The sequence below is a fragment of the Sinocyclocheilus rhinocerous genome, unplaced genomic scaffold (assembly GCF_001515625.1).
Source record: "Sinocyclocheilus rhinocerous isolate Xijiao unplaced genomic scaffold, SAMN03320098_v1.1 scaffold2264, whole genome shotgun sequence".
NCBI lineage: Eukaryota > Metazoa > Chordata > Actinopteri > Cypriniformes > Cyprinidae > Sinocyclocheilus > Sinocyclocheilus rhinocerous.
In genome coordinates this window covers 322,645-340,717 of record NW_015665058.1, presented here as the reverse complement: position 1 = coordinate 340,717, position 18,073 = coordinate 322,645, and the positions used below count along the sequence as shown (strand labels likewise).

General features: G+C 37.0%; 1 protein-coding gene across 1 annotated transcript in view; it reads right to left on the bottom strand.

The window, feature by feature from the left end:
• LOC107731100 (piezo-type mechanosensitive ion channel component 2) overlaps nt 1-18,073 on the bottom strand; it is a 173,300-nt gene that overhangs the window by 108,666 nt on the left and 46,561 nt on the right. The window contains 8 exon segments of the mRNA XM_016542086.1: nt 2,399-2,431; nt 5,082-5,123; nt 6,038-6,205; nt 6,439-6,587; nt 10,663-10,844; nt 12,634-12,742; nt 14,129-14,392; nt 15,779-15,936. Of these exon segments, the coding sequence (XP_016397572.1) occupies nt 2,399-2,431; nt 5,082-5,123; nt 6,038-6,205; nt 6,439-6,587; nt 10,663-10,844; nt 12,634-12,742; nt 14,129-14,392; nt 15,779-15,936 (1,105 nt within the window).

Below are 18,073 nucleotides of genomic sequence, written 5' to 3'. Positions count from 1 at the left end.
GACTTTTAAATTAAATGTTCCCTCCTGTTGTAATGACCTGCCCAACTCAATCCGAGCAGCTGAGTCCTTAGCCATCTTCAAGAATCGACTAAAAACACATCTCTTCCATCTTTATTTGACCCTCTAACTCTAACACTCTCTATTCTAATTCTATTCTTTAAAAAATAAAGTCTAAAAAACTTGCCCCTTTTAGACTTGCACTCTATTAATTTACTAACTGCTTGTTTACTTTAAAACAAGCTTGCTCTATTCTTTTTCTATTCTATCTGTTTTCTTTTTATTTATTATATAATTTAAAAAACAACAACAAAAAAAAAACCTTGCTATGTGTACTGCATTAAGCTAACTGAGACTTGTTATAGCACTTGCATATCATTGCTCTCTTGTTGATTTTGATTGCTTTCATTGTCCTCATTTGTAAGTTGCTTTGGATAAAAGCGTCTGCTAAATGATTAAATGTAATGTAAATGTAAATGCTCTGGTGTTTAATGGTGAATGTTGCTCAGCTTGCCTCTACAGAATCCCCCACAGGTGCTCAAGATTGTTAAGATGAAATACATGTCCACTAAAGGATTTTCACCTTGAGAGATTGCATACCGTCATTGTCATGTTGAAAAAATACCCAACAACGCAGGGAATGAGGAGAGGGTAGCATCTTCTGTTTCAAGTTTGTTTTTTTATTATTACATCACACAGTGGTGTGTGAAATCATGACAGCATTGATAAAGCACAACTCCCTCACATGTTCAGCACTCATACACCCCTATAGAAGAGCTTTACTACCATTAAACTTCACTGTGGGAACCAGGCACTTCTCACTGTACTCCTCTGGCAACACCATAACATTTTGGATGCTGTTAGATCTGAAATGATTGGCTTGGTCTCATGAGACCAGAGTATGGATTCCCAGATTTCTAAATATGGGCCTCAGAAATGGTTAAATGAGTTTATTGTGTTTTGGCTACAGTAGGTAGTTCCATTATGGACAACAGCCATGCAGATTACTTCTGCAGGCCGCATCTTACACATTGAGATAAACAGTCACTGTTTTCATAGCTTTTGCCAGCTCTGAGACACTTGACTGGTATTTCTCCTGCACCTTTTCCAGCCAAAAATCACTTATCACTAAATGCAGGTTTAAAGTGAAGGCCTGGTTATTTCAGGGGCCTTGACGCAAGTCCTTTGTTTTTGAATTTCTGTGACACTTTTGCTATATTTCCACACTTAAAACAACGATTTGGTATTCCTTTGGTACCATTGTCCTCTTTTGTGCTAAAAATTAGTCTCCTGACAGGTCTCTCCCAAGTGTTAACACTGTTTGCAGCATGAAGTTTGAGAATGATTTAGTAATTCAGTTTTATTTAGTAACTTTCAAGAAGGTGTACTCATTTTTGCAACACAACATTTTATCACTTTGATAAGAAAGCATATGGACAAGACGGCTAGACGTATGTCTGAATATAAAAATAACCATAACAACCCATGACTTGAGTAATGAGCTGAAGTAATCAATTGCACATAAGAACAACCAATTATATTACAGAAAAATGATGTAATGAATCATGTCAACTTTGCCATGCACCTATGCTATATAAACTGTTTTTTTTTTTCAGGCAGATTAGCTGTTATTGGTATGAGGTCCTCTCAGCCGTGATTAAAGCATATTCAAAGGCACTGTCTGCAGTCTGTCTGTTACAGCTGTGCAGCAGGTTAGTTGAACACTAAAGATCTTAGTCCCAATTGATAGTTTTCAAAAGGGGCAAAACGTTGTCCGGAACTCTGCAAACATCACCAATAGACGTTCTAGAGTATACATTTGTATGTGTCGCCAGTTGACCCTTTGGGGATACGTAGCCAGTAGACAAGACCCCAGCAGGTATCTTAACTTGGGTGCATAGGGGAATTTCTACCATAGGTTGTACTCATTTATGCGGTGCACTGTAACTTTGGAGTTCTATTCTTTTGATTTTCTCTTGCTCATTGACTAACTGAATAATTTTTTTGGCCTCAGGTTCTATATTGTTCCTAAGGGCTTTCTAATGTTTCTACTGCATTTCTGACCATTCACTGTTTGTTGTTTTCATAGTGGTTCCATTTTTGTCCTTTCCGTATGTGTATCCTGATTGATCTTTGCATGTACCATCAACTTCTGTGGCTTGAATGGCTCTCTAATACAGTGGTTCCCAACCACGTTCTTGGAGTACCCTCAACACTGCACATTTAGCAAGTCACCTTACACTCCTAACAAACCTTATTCCACTCATGATCGTATTTGTAGAGACTCCAAAAACTGAAATGGGTGTGTCGGACAAAGGAGACACGCAAAATGTGCAGTGTTAGGGGTACACCTCTAATAAACTCTCACATGAACGTAAGTTTGTGTCCACCCTTCACTCACCATTTCTTCAATTTCTCAGTGTTTTTCTTCATCCTGCAGTGAGTAAAAACAAAGTCAATGTTTATTAAAAGAGTTTTCATAGTGTAAAAAATACAAAGGTGCTTTGGATGGGAAAGTATGGGGACCATAGGATCCAAGTAATGTAGGTTATATTAAAGAACCAGCTACCTGGGCTGCAATGAACATAACACACACACACACACACACACACACACATACATATATATATATATATATATATATATATACACGTTAAACCTATTAACACATTTTGGGTTTGGTCCCTCTGAAGGGAAATTATGAATTCAAAACACATCCTGATGGAACCACTAATATGACCAAAGACTTTAACTCTATCTGCAATAAGCCATCAAAGCTATTCTTGCCTGAAATACCACCTGAAATCAAAGCAAGTTTTAGCGAGTTCTACAGCACAACCCTGGACTGAAAACGTTGGTCCTTTGCGGGAATATTTATGGTAATATAATTTATTAAGGGATCACTTAAATCACACATTGGATCTTGATGAACGAAATATTCAAGTTGAAAATCTTTACTTGTACATATTGTGTAGTTTGTTGAGAACAAAATGATGTGGCAATGGTCAATGGAAGCCAAAATCATCAACCCAATTAAGAGCTGAATTCAAAATAACGCTGGTCTCTATATTTCCTTCCCAGCAGAGGTCCGGACAATACTCCCAATTGGACATGAATATTAAAAGGTAAGATCAGATGTTTTATCAAATGTATTATAATTTATTACAATTTATTATTATTATTATTATTTATATGTAGACATGACAGAAGGCCATGCAACTGAGAAAAGATAATGCTAACAACTTTACATTAAGGTTCCCTTTATAAAGGGTTCATAAATGTGTTCATAAATTACTAATAACTAATTTAAACTTGCATTTTAAATAATTGATAATTAGTTATAGTGTTTATATGTGTAATTGCTGTGTTGGTTCAATTTATAAGTTACCATACAAATAAATAACCACACCGGCGCTGCCGTGGATGGTTCACTCGTGTGGAGGTACTGCAAGTGTGGATGGCTAAATACTCAAGTTACAGTGGGCTTTATCATGATATCAAAAATAATTATTGATTGCTTATTAATGTGATAATGTTCTGTAATGGTGCTTTCAGTCATTGATTTAATGATTTTTACAAAACTGCTAAATTACATATTTTCATTATTAATATCTCATCAAGTCATGGTTGTGCTTTTATGTTTTTCCCCCCTCCAAAATAAAGTTTGATAATTTCTGTCACAGTTATGAACTTAGTTTGCTCTTTTCTGTTGTATCTCCTTGCTCTGGTTTGCCCTTCTTGTGTTTTGGTTCATTATCTTGTTATGTCATTATTAGTTAACTCCCTGCACCTGTCTTTCCCTCATTAGTTCCCTTATTTAGTCTCCATCCTGAGTTCTTTGAGTTTGTTGGTTATTGAACTTATGTTGCCCTGTGTGCTATTGTTTGCTTCATCTTCTGGATCTCCATTAAAGGATTTTATTATTTTTATCATCACCCTTTTTATTCATGCATTTATAACTGTTTATCAATGATTTATAATGCATTTGTAAATGAGTTATTAGTCATATATGAACGCCTTTATAAACCTTTTACAAAGGGAATCTTAATGTAAAGTGTTGCCAAGATAATGTATGGGTGTTCAGGGTTTTCCTTTTTAAGTCCGGACCAATAGTATATTTAATTTTAATTTAACTGGCACATCATGTAATTAATTAAATAAAAAATTTTAGTGGATTGAGAGAGGGACAAAATGGAGGAGGGACCTTGAGCTAAGACTAAAACTTGGGTCTGAGGTTCTAATGTGCCAATATTAGAGCACTGCCTACTAATTTATGGCTAATCTATGATTATCCAATCATAGTAGTTGCAGCATATACTGCCACTGCACATAACATGAATGAAACATTAGCAGTAATTAGGGGTGTAACGATCCCTCATGTCATGATTCAATACATATCACGATACTGAACTCACAACACAATATTATTATGATACTCCAAGACTTATGGAAAAAAGGTTAACAGAAAATGTACCGTTGATAAAATGCTAAATTTGGTATTACAATGGGGGTGTAAATTAATAGGCTTGGACTTGGTGCTGGTAACTCAATGCACAGGACAGTGGTGAAACCAGAATAAAAATATTCATGATTCTGAAGCTGAAAATACAGAATTATTTTAGACAAATATGTTTGCACTCTGTCACTGACTAGATATATTTAAAATAATGTAGGCCACTTTTTACAGGTAACATAAGACATTTGGCATTACCCACATGACCCACAAATATTCCCCCATTGCATTATTATACATTATATTCAACATTATATATAGTAGTTTAATGTAGTTTTTCCTCACACAGTAATTTTCATTTTGGGTGATTTGTACACATTTTTTGTACTGAGATATATTGTGACACAATATATTGTTACACCCCTAGCAGTAATATGTCACAATACTAAAAGAAATTCAGAGAATTACTGTATATTGTTTGCACTCATAATAAGCCTATTTCCCATGCTAACCAATATAGCTAAAAAATCCCTAGCATTTTCTCTGAAACCTAAGTACTACAATATTAAAAAATTTAACGAAATTTAACGACAATTTAAACGAAAGCTGCTGCAAGAGTTCAAATACTCACATATCAAAAATCGCCTTCAGTGTTTCCTTTAGGTCTTCTTCTCTGAAATTATATCATACGATATTAATATAATTATGTTTCAAAGAATGTACCATTAAAAGACATGTACTGCACTGGCTTGGCTTGCCTTGCCTTGTATAGCCCTGCCATGTCTGGCTCTTCTCTGCCTTTCTGTGCCAGAGACTGTGTGTTTTCCCCTACTGGCTAGTTTTGATTTGTTTTTGTTTAGAATTTAAATAAATGCCCATTATTGCTGCCTATTATTGCTGCATTTGAGTCCTTGCCTCATCCCTCAACACCACACCTGACAGACATCACTTCTTCACAGACTGGATAGAAGCTGTGGAGTATGCAGGGGCGTAGACTTGCAGAGCCAGGTGTCCAGTCCTTTTAACTTTTAAAGTTTAACTCAAAACCTAATGAAACCAACTTATCAAGGTATTCAGTATCAATAGAAACTTCCAGGCAAGTAGGTTGGGGCAGACTGGAGTAAACTCTGGAGTACATTGGCCCTCCAGGACCAGGACTGGATAGCCATTGTCTTCAGGAACAGGGCTGGGAAACACTGCTCAACAGCACTGAACATTTTGTATGTCTTCCATATCTAACACACCTGATTCAACTTTAATAGAGACTGAAAGACCTGAATTGTGTGTGTTCGATAAGGGAGACATACAAAATGTGCAGTGATGGGATGCCTCCAGGACCGGTTTGAAAACTCCTGTTTTAAGCAAGTTACAAGATTAAACTAGATTGCCCTTATTATAATTAACAAAGAACTGAATGTTGTGGAGTTTTTAATCTGATGTTAAATATAAGCTTTCCTGAGTTTGGTCATTATTTCCAAAGGACAAAGGTCTTTGAGTTCAGCTCATGAAAAATGGGGGCAAAAACAAAAGTGCTGCGTTTATAATTTTGTTCAGTGTATATTTGTGTGTCTGACTATTTTTACACACCTGTTAATTCTGTTTCTTGTCACTACCATCTGAAGATCAGTTAGAGAGAGGAAATCACAGTTGAAATAATGCAGCTGAAGAATGCAGGCCAGAAGGAAGAAGGCTGGCAGTAAGATTTGTGCAAATAGTTCAATGGTGTCAAACTGTTCTAGCCCAATGTCTCGCAACCTGACAAAGAGTGAACACATGGATTTCATATGTGACATCTGTCTCATAAATATACATACATGCTATATGAATGAAAGCAGAATCATTTTTGAATAGGGTCAGACATTATCAGGTAAAGGTAAAAGGTAAAATATGCCCCTGAAATCAATTTAAATAGGCAAATATTACACCCACATGTCACTGTTTCTGAATTATGACACATTATGTTTATGTGTCTACATACCAGTACTTACCGCTCCTCTGGTATGCCTAATATCTGTTGGAACAGGTTACAGACACTTTTAAACTGGTACATGTAGATCAGGATCAACACTAGCATGGAGTATCCAACCACTACCGCCCAGAAATGCTTCAATAGACTCCTCCATACTTCATAATGTACCTGGACACAACAGTTATATCAATATTGAAGTCAAATAGAATTCACAAACCATTTTACTTTGATAATGTGACACATTTCCAAGTGTAATTAGATTCAATAAGAGAACTATGTGTGTGTGTGTGTGTGTGTGTGTGTGTGTGTGCATAAAATTAAATAAGTGCAAAAACATGCATTAAATGTTTATCAGGAAAACACTGTAAAGAAGAAAAAAATAATTAAAAAAACCTGTCAAATAACTGGCAGCAACAGAACATTAAACACTAACAGATCTCTCAAGATCTCAGCATCTTCACTTATTACTAAGCAGTTTGACTTCATTTCATCCACAAGTTATTGTTGAGAATTATGTTTTATTAACATTTAAAATAATAAAGTCAACATGATGGAGATCATTGTTTGCTGTAGTTGGGCTCTTGACCCTTTTTTTTATCCAATGGCTACAAATGCGAGAGAAAATGTGATCAGATGATGTTGGCTACTTCGTGCTGATGCTAAAGTCATCATGTAGTGGACTGATTCACTAATCTCATCCAGAGTCTAATCTTCGAGTGTGTAAGCTGTTAATTTTACATTATTTACAACATGTTTGTGATATTATGGCATGAGTGTTCTGCCAATAAGATATTCTATTGTTTTTTTTTAAAGTTATTAGAAAGAAAATGTTTTGAGCTGTGTGTTAGATACACAGAGACCTCAATAGCGTATAAATCTCAACAATGGTGACAAACAACAAAAAGCTTTTTTGTGACTTTAGTAGCTTGTTTTGTAACGTTCAGAATTGACATGTTTATCAGAATATTTTGTCGATTGTCACTATTGTTGAGATTCATATGCTGATTCTGGATGTCTGTGTGTGTCTGAATGACCCTGTCAAAACATTTTCTGTATAATGACTATAAAGTCTTTAATAAAAAATCACAGCACTGCAGGAGTTTGTGCAGTAGGACTGCAAGGTGAAATTAATAACTAACACTAAATCACTTAATCAGAGAAATGTCCTTGGGTGGTATCAAGCCACGATAGTGATGAGCACATTTGAGCACATCACTTCGTGAAGCTTCGAAACTTTTGTGAATCATTTGTTTCAAACTGCCAAAGTCACACGATTTCAGTAAACGAGGCTTCGTTATGTCATAACTGTTTCGAAAAGTTTTGAAATTTCGATGGTTTTGCTGACTGGTGGGGTGATGATCTCTGTGAACCTGTGAATCATGTCAGTTCATTGAACCAATTGCTTTGCAAAATTATTCACAAAGCGCTCGAAACACCACACGCTGGTGACGCCTGCTGGTCAAAACTGTGTAAATGCAACAAAAACTCAGGCCAAAACATGCATTTACAAATAACATTTTACAAAAGCATTGCAAATGTTTTATTGAAAGTATTATACATTAAATAATAAAATACCATTAAATATGAGGTGTCTGTATATTATGTGTTTTTCAAAATAATTATTATTAATTTGCAGGGCTTGTTTTGTTTGTTTTATGGAGAGCTTGTCTAAACAGGGCAATAAGAGACTATTAACTACAACTCATCCTTTTAATAACACAAATGTCTCACTAAAAATGTCTACAAATCAATCAAACTGATCCGAGATCATATAAAAACCATAGACACTGGTTCAATGGTTCGCCACTGGGAGTCGATCTCAATGAACTCGCATGATTCACGGGTTCACAGAGATCATTGCAGTGCTTCAAAAGCGCCCATCACTACTGTGAAGTTTCAGCTCAAAATACCCCACAGATCATTTATTATAACATTTTGACAATGCCCATTTTGAGTGGAAGCAAAAACATGTCGTTCCCTATTGAACGGTCTCTCCTGTTGCGTCGCTGACGCTATGGGGAAACTCCTGTTTACTCTGTTACTGAAGCCTGATTTGTTCACGTTTGTGTAGCTGCACAAACCAATGGCGCTCTAGCCCACCAGAAGGGGAGGAGCCGATGCTATATAAGTCGGCTTAGAGCGCCATTTCATCCGAATTTTCTCCTTCAGCGACAAGATCATCTCTTCGCTGACTCTGCTATCAAGAAGAAGAAGAAGGAAGAAGCTCAGCCAGCTAGATGCTCACCGCTTGTAGAATAGCCCTGGCAGTGGAAGAAGCGGAAGCCTCCCCTGTGGCCATCCGGCACATTAAAAGAGCAAATTTCTGAGCAAATTTCCTAGCAAAGTTGTTGCAAACATTGCGCCGTGAGAGTGGCTCATTCAGGGAACCCCTGCACGATGCAGAAGTGCATAGTGAGTGCGTCTCCTGTTTTGGCAGCACCCACACAGGGACTGCATGTTCACTGAGACGGCATTTTCTCGCTAAGAGCACGAGTCTCGCTCTTCTCCGCTCACAGATCGCCTTCTTCAATGAAAGCTCTCCCTTTTCTCCTCTCTCAGCGAGCTCGGAGAAAAAAACTGACTCATGGAGTTATGGAGCTGAGTAACCGGGTTTGAGTGAGCTCACACCGGCACATGTTCCGTGTGCCCACTCTGCCCCAGTACATTGATCCGCTGGTGTGTTTTGCATGTAAGGATCAGCACCCCTCGTTTACATCGAGCGGTTTAATCCTTTTAGGCGGATTGGAATAGAATGCTGTCACCAATGATTCTGTATCGCTGACAGCTTCACATTTGTGTGTGCGCCGCTTGCCTGGGCCACTCCCACGCTGAGGCTGTGCTCACTGAGACAGGCTGTTTTCACTGCAAGAGCATGAGTCTGTCCCTGCTTCGCTCCCGGATCACCATCTTCAATGAAGGTGAACCCGCCCCTCCTGCTCTCACGTACACAATGTAGCTCCGGGAGATTAGAGACTACATCCTCAAATGGTTCAAATGATTTGGTCCATCTTCGGGAGGGCAGAGGTGGACCTCTTCGCCTCAGAAGACAACTCTCACTGCCCAATTTATTTCTTGAAACAGTGAGATGCCCTGACCCATGATTGGCCCTGCACTCAACTGTAAACCTTACCCCCGATTGCCCTGCTTTCTCAGGTCATCAAACGGGTTAGGGAAGTCAAATGCTCAGTCCTCCTGGTGGCCCCACTCTAGAGGAACCAGACATGTTGATTCAGCTGCTATCTGCAGCCCCCTGGCCAATACCATACAGGAAGGACCGTCTCTCGCAAGCTAAGGGCATGATTTGGCACCCCGGCCAGAGCTGTGGGGCCTTCTTGTTTGGCCCCTTGACGGGATTCTATAACTTGAACTTGCCTACAGGGCAGTGAAATAATAATTCAGGAAAAACCTGTAAAATAACAGTGTTTTTCTGTAAAACATTTAATGAAAATTTCAGTAAAATTTTTTCCACTTTACTTAAATTAGGATATTTTACTTTCATTTTTAAATTAGTTTTTGTGTGGCAGGAGTTGCTGCAAGTCATTTGACCCTTTTTTTTACAGTGTAGGTTATAAATTATTGTCAGTTGTTTGTGAATTAAATCTGCTGTAAATTAAAAGTTGTATGAAAATTGTATTAAATCCTTGAATGGGGAATGTCAACATTCTGTATAACTGTCTGTATAATATAGGCTACTTTAGTATAGAAAAAAATAGAAAAAAATCAAATCAGTACTGTTTCAAATTATATTAAACTAGTTTGCATCAGTTTATCTAGAGTTCTTCTTAAAATATAAAAAAATACAAAAATACAAAAAATACAAAAATTAAATGTTAACACATTTTGCCTCCATATGTCATGTTTTTATATTAATATCTGAAAGGGGAAAACAATCTATAGAAATATTTTTGTGAATATATGCTTTATAGACTTTTGTCAACTCAGAGTCCACAAAGCTGCTTCAGGGGGTCTATGAACTAATACATATACTATTTAGATTTTTTAATAGTTAACCAAAAACCATTAAACAAATGTAAATGTCTCTCTGCCAGACAATGCAGTGACATGATGAACCTAGGACAAGGGTTTTTAATTCAGAAACTTGGTTGTTTAATGTAACGTAATGTTCATTGGTTTTCTTAAGGAAACATATAAGCATTTTTATGTCAGAGACTCTGCAGTTTGGCTGAGAATATGGATCAGGAATCTCTTGCTTGGAAAAAGTTAACACTTGGTGTAAGCTCACCTCATACAGAACCACACAGAAGAGGAATAAGCAGATATAGAGGATTTTGAAGACTGCTACTTTGTCAGAGAAACTGACAAAGAAGAACATGAAGCAGCAGCAGAAGATCCAGTACTTCACCAAAATGCCTTTAACTAATGCTCCCAACATAATCATCATTTGAGAGGTATGGCTGATGTCACCTATAATAGAAACACACATTTCTACATTATATTACTTATTTTGAAATTGAGATAAGGTGTTATATTTTCAAACAAACATAAAGGACATATATAAGACTGTGTCCTCAACTGTTAGTAAACCTTCCGGAAAGCAACATAAGATAGCCAAAAGATGAACTAGCTTAGACCATCATAAACCAACAATGACCAGCAAACTAGCTTGAGCTTTTTTTTTTCTTCAAATACATGTGTGTATTAAAAATACTTGGTTGAGTTGTCTGAGATTATATATATATATAACTTTGAGGCACAAAATATCAAGTAAATATCCATGATAAACAGAGCTGTGCATTCTGCTGTTTTCTGAGTTATGTTTCTGAAATAATTGTAAAAACTAAATTAACTATTTCTGGTGAAACAGAGGCAGGGCTGGGCAATACATTGAATATTGTAGTATTCATTTAGCTGTACTTGTAATGAATGAGGTCACTAAATAATGATACTTCTTTGAAGCAATCTGTACTGTATAAAGTGCTATGTAAATAAAGTTAACTTGACTGTTTCCAGTTTCCCATTCCCATCACTTGTTATTCGATGATTGTTCTCAGCTAAATTACACTAAACTGTCCATGATGTAAACCACTCGGAGACCACATAGAGTTGTCCAACGATTCTCTAATATATATATATATATATATATTAATAATATTTTCAAGCTGTGAACACAGGGGCAGAAAGCCTTAACACATAGCCATACAGACTTAATAGACCATCTCGTTCTAGCATTTATTAGGGGTTTTCACACATTAAATAGTTAACCCTGGGTTATTCTAAACCCCGGGTAAATAGAATTCTGGGTTAACTTTCTTCACGTCTTACACTGCTCATAATTTACCATGGGTTAACAGTTAATCCTGGGTATTCATAAACTGACCTGTTTACACTGTACATTCCTAAACCCTGGGTTAGCATTCTTATCTGCATATTTGCGGCGTCAGTGTCATTGATTAGACGAGCACATCACACAACCTATTTACGTTCATAAATCCGCTTATAAATTACAAGTGTGAAATGTACCTTTAACCGGGTTTAAAATGACGATAACCTTGGGTCAAGCACTGCATGAAAAGCCCTAGTGATGATGCCACAGAAGGACTGGTCTAGGAAGGATGAAGCCTTCCGTTTCCATTTGAGAAGCACCCAGAGGTATTGTGGGTGCTTCAGGACCAGGGTTGGGAAACCATGCTGGTTTCACTTTATTTTGATGGTCCCTTTAACACATTCTGTTGACTATAAGTAACGTTGCACCTACATGTCTACTAACTCTCATTAGAGTATTAGTAGAGTATTAGTAGACTGGTAGGGTTAGGGATAGAATATGTTGACATGTACTTGCAAAATTACTTATAGTCAGTAGAATGTCTGTTGGGAGACCATGACAATAAAGAGTTAGCAGATATTAAGCAAACAGTCTACTAATACTCTGATGAGAGTTAGTAGACATGTAGGTGCAACGTTACTTATAGTCAACAGAATGTGTTAAAGGGACCATCAAAATAAAGTGTTACCACAATGCTCTTAAGATGATGACGTTGCACTTAGTTTTGTCCTTGATTTTTTTTAAACCATTTTCTTCATATTGTTATATTGCTACTTATGATTTAAAAATGTCCTTTTGTGTTATTTTTGTAAGAAGCAGTAAGTGTTCAGTAAGTAAACGTAAACTGCCCCCCCCCCCAAAAAAATAGTATTTTTCTATATCATGCACAGATTGGTATAAACTATTTTTAAATCAAAAGGATATGCATACATGATTGTACTTTGACTTCCATTAAATGATCTGCTGTCTGCAGCTCCTCTTCATTTTTTTCTTTCAGCTGTTGTCTAAGTAAAATCCAGAAACTAAATGTGTAAGAAACCTGCAAAGAATTAATTAGATTGTAAAAAAAACATGGGAAAGTTATAGGTAACACTTATTATTAAAGTTGTTCAATAACACTTTAGAATGCTGTTCCATCATTAACAAATAACTACACAAGAACAAATGTGTAACACAATATTAACATACTAGGAACTACTTTTAACTATAACAGAAAACTCTGATTAACAAATTAGTAAGTAATAGCACTTAGCTGAATGAGGTCATTCACTTTTAGCTAATCAGTAACTACTATTTTTTCAAACATTTAATGCAATTAATGCATAATGTATACTTAATTCTAAAGTGAAGATCATGGTAACCCACTAGTAATGACTCAATTATCAAATGCATCAGAAGGAATTATTATCCAAAACCTTACAAAAACCTCAAAAGCTTTCAATTACTTAAGTAATTACTAGGATTTATCATGCTTTTCACTTTAGAATACTGTTAATTAACCTGGGTTAAATAAGTTAGTGCTGGGGATACTACAGGAACAGTTTGAAAAAACTGCACAATTGTGGATAAATTCAAATTTAAGACTGAACGTTTTGGAACATACTACCATGCCATTTCATTTTCAAAACGGACTGCTTTGTCACATAGTTATGTGTTTTTGTAACCATAAATCAGCCTGTCAATCATCCTATCACAGTTAACATACTGTACAGTCCACGCTTAATTTAATTAACAATGTTCACTGCCATATCTGAGAGAGAAGTCAGCACATTAGTTTGCCAGCTGCACAGACCTCTACTCGTGTTTTTGATTGTTTTGCAATTGTAATGTATCTTTTTAAAAGTTCACAATGAATTTTCATTCGGTTAGAAACTAACTATTAATTACTCAAGCCTTTTACTGTTCCTGGTGACTATCTTCTTTATAATGAGTTAATCAGTTTATTTTTCTAACATTATAAGAGGAACAAACTACTTTTTAGTTTTTACAGCATTCAAGCATTAAACTTATTTGACATGTAAAGCTCCAATATGTAATTTTTTGATGTTTTGATGTCATGTTATTTATGAGAGTGTGCAAAAATAAATAGCTTCTAAATAATTTACTTTACCCAAATACACTTTGATAAACCTATAATAATTATTTATTTTCTAAAGCAATCCGGATGGATTTCATGGGGAATTGAAAACTTCAGTTTGTACTTCTGTGATTATTTGAATGTTTGTAATTGTTTGTAATTTGAATGTGTAGCTAAAATTAGTATTTGTGAGGCTATTTCACTGATGACAACTGCTCTCTCTGGAACAGTATGTAATCATTTTCAATCATAATCATACAAATCAAAGGGTAATAGACATAGCTAATCGTGCAGCTCTACACTAAGAACTCTTTGTTAAGCTTTATCCCAAGATTTAGTTTTACATACCTTTGCAGCAAGGTGCACACAGGGCACTGGATAACCATAGACATCAAAGTCAGTCAAGACATGCTTTGGTAAAGTAGGGAAAATGTCAATATGCTTAAGATGGAGTTGACTAATAAATGTAACCACTAGCAGCAATGTCCCATAGACCGCAAGGAATGGAGCGCTTAGCATGGCGAACCGCCGCCGATCCTTCAACATCCAGATTGCACATGACCACACCAGTAACACTAACGTAAGCCATGAGTTATAGCTGATGCTCCATACCTGCATGCATGCAAAGAAAAACAAGCATATTAGAGGCATGAATGTAAGGATATAATATGGATAGTGCATTAAAAAGTGTCATAAGAGTAAGCCTAAAAGATGTTACGATTCATATGCACGCAGACACAGAAATGTCTAAACAAATTAATACCAGTTGGAAAACAAATTTCAGAAGTACTGAAATACTTGTTGAACAATTTTCATTCACGTATGACCAGAAGTCATTTAAAGTAAAAAAAAAAAAAAGTAAAGTATAAAACATAAAATAATAAATAATAATAATAATAAATGTTACCAGATATTCAGAAAACATGATCTGTTAAATACAATGTGCAGTAATGGCACATTATGAAGTGTGTATTTTTTTTTTTATTATAATGATTTAAATTATGTTATAAAATACCTTCTTTCATGCAAAGACAACTAAACATAAGTCATTCACAGTAAGCCTTGACTTCCTAAATAATGTAAAGACCTGCTTCATTTCCAGCGATATCGTTGACTTGATTGCACAGATACTATTTAAACTGAACTGAGCTGGATGATGACATCACTGAATTCAATGATGAACTGCCTTTAACTGAAAAATTTGTGTTTACTATTGTCATTTTTGCATTATTGACACACTATTTTCCTAATTAATGCTGTTCAGTTGCTTTGACACAATCTGTATTGTTAAAAGCGCTATATAAATAAAGGTGACTTGACTTGACTTGACTGTAAGCAATACAACAGTTGCTCAACCAATGGAATAAGTTAGGTGCAGGATCTGTTTGTCCAAACCAATGGAGGATGAGAGGAGTTTTGGGGGAAACTGTCTAAAAACAGTCACTTGGGTGACTTCATGCAGGCCTGTGCAGATCAACTTGCGCCTGCCTTAATGCAAAGTGTGCCATAATGCCTTAATGCAAATTTTGTGAGACTTTTGTCAATGCTACCACCTTATCATTATGTATGCCATCAAAGAACTGCTGGATCAAGATGAGACCAGGGATATTCCAGAAATCAGGTTATGCAACATACTTGAATAAGTTTATGGATATATATATTTTTTAAATAAAATAAAAAGCACTATTATAACATAAAGCAATGAGTATAAGGTTGGGTATAAAGGGAGCGAGCAGGGAAACCCTAGCACAGGCAAAAGAGGATGTCTAAACACAATGAGAAAGATGCTGAATATAAAAGTTTATCTGATAATAAAAGTTGCATATTCGCTCCGAAATTTTTTTTCTCTTATTTTAAGAAAGGGTGGAAATAAGTATATGAACAGTTTTCCCCCCTGTATTCTTTTTTAAATATAAAACTTTTGAACTGTATTCCTTTTTAAACATCTATACTTCACTCACAAAGCAATATACATTAGGGCCACAAACATTATATTACCATTGTGATGATGAGAGCAATTAAATAGCTCTGTTTCATTATGAACTGTCCAAGCTGGTTTAAAGCAGTAGGTCCTGACACATCAGTAGAAGACAGAGGATCTGTGTCATTCAGTATTTCATTCTCTCCGCCACAGTTTTTCTTCTTCACAGTATATTCTGTGCATACGATTAACACACAAGCACACAGAGAGATTCTTAAATGTGAACAAAATAAACTTAATAAACAAATATGAACAGTAAATCAGGGATGTCAAAGTCAGCTCCTGGGGGACCACAGCTACAGTCTCACCATGTCTGACCATAATTTCGAGATGACAACATTTGACATTCTATTCGGAGCTGCCCACGTCCTCGGACTTGGAATTATGTGTTTCTATGGCAACACTATAAGCACCAAAGTATTCACATGCTCATAGAAATCGTAATTAAAACCTGTAAGCGGGAGAATGTTCTGAGAGCTACGACTTTGACACTGTGACTGCTGTACTACCTAACCACCACAGACTCATTTAGGTGCTGCTTAGGCTTTGATGGTGCCATAGAAATGCATAATTCCGAGTCTGAGGATTTGGAAAGCTCCAAGTAGAATGTCATGCATTGTTATCTCCAAATTATGATAATTACAACATGCAGCTCTCGAACTCTAATGAAACACACCTGAACCAGCTAATTAAAGCCTTCAGGATTACTTTGAAAGCTAAATGTATGTGTGGCCCTCCTGGAGCTAAGGTCCTGTCCACACGAACACGGGTGTTTTCAAAACCGCAGCTTTTTCTGTACAGTTTGGCCGTCCGTCCACACGCAAACACAGCACCAGGTCACTGAAACTTTCAGTGACATCAGGAGTTTTTGGCTTGTGACATCAGAGCATGCGCTGTTATCTCCGCCTACTGGAAACTTTTTCAGGCTTCTGATTGGCCAACATGGCTTTACGGTTGAGATTATATCGCCACCTGTTGGCTTGGCATGCTCTTGACAGTGCTTCATAGCATGCTTTTGCATTTTCATGTGGACGGAGATTTTTTTTAAAACGGAAGAAGGAAAAACTTCCATGTACGTGTGGACATGGCCTAAGTTTGACACCCTTAGTATATAGTTTAGGGGTTTACAGTTGTAACTGTTGCGATGACAAAACTATATGTAGCTTAGCAGTATTTCAGAAAGTTCAGATATCAGCTGACTCTCAGCTGATCCATCTTCCAACTAGTCATTTTTCTATCAGAAAATATGTTTAAATTAACCTCAGATTCACCTCAGCCCAGTGTTATTTTAGTGTCAATTAGACACTGTAAGAGTTTTTATTGATAGTTTGAATTAGTTTATATTTTTACGTTTCGTGTTTTTATTAACATTTTTGTTCAAGTTTTATTTATTTTTTTATTTTTTTTTATTTTGTTCTTTTTTAATGAATGAATGAATTAATTAATTAAAACTTTAATTATTTTAGGACATCAGGTTAAAGCAGTGGTTCCCAAACTTTTTCTGCCAGACCCCCCTTTTGTAGAGAAAAACATTTTCAAGCCCCTAACCTACATACAACTATGCACCACATAAAGACACTATCAGGCATGACTTTGCTTGCAAAATCGTGCCTTGCAGCGATGTGAAGCCTCAGGTCATGCAGTCACCAGCCTCGCCTGAGCAAGAGGATCATTTGGCTCCGCCTCCAGCCTCTAATCCCTTCTCTCCACCTTGGCATGTCGACCTGTCAGCTCCGCCTTGGCTCCTCCCACCCTCGGCTCCACCAGAGACCCTCAGCCTTACGGCTCCACAGAGTTCCCTTGTCCAACTGGGTCCACCTTGCTAAGTCGTTACCCTGTCTGCGCCACAGACCTACAAGCCTTCTGCTACAAGCCTTCTGCACAGACCTACAAGCCTTCTGCTGCACTCTGTTTCTCCACCCCTATGGCTTCAGCAGGCTCCTCCTACTACACCCCACCCCCCCAGTCCGCCTTGGTCCTCGGTCACACCGGCTCCGCCTCAGTCCTGGGGTGGTCTTGTTCCACCTCAGATACTCGTCGCCGCAGTTCCACCTAGGTCTCCAGTGCCAGTAGTGTCGTTCAGTTCCATCGGCTCTCTGTCGTCACCCTGGGATCCCCTGACATTGGCTCTGTCTCCTTCGGTCGTCCCATCTCTGGGTCTGTACCATCTGGCCACTCTTTCTATCATTACCCCCATGGATGTTACCACATCTGATTCTCTGTGGAGTCTCTGCCTGTTTTCCTGCCTGTTTTTGCCAGCCCTTCACCTGTTCCTTTTCGGCAGCTCTTCGCTTACCCCTCCACTTTCTCCA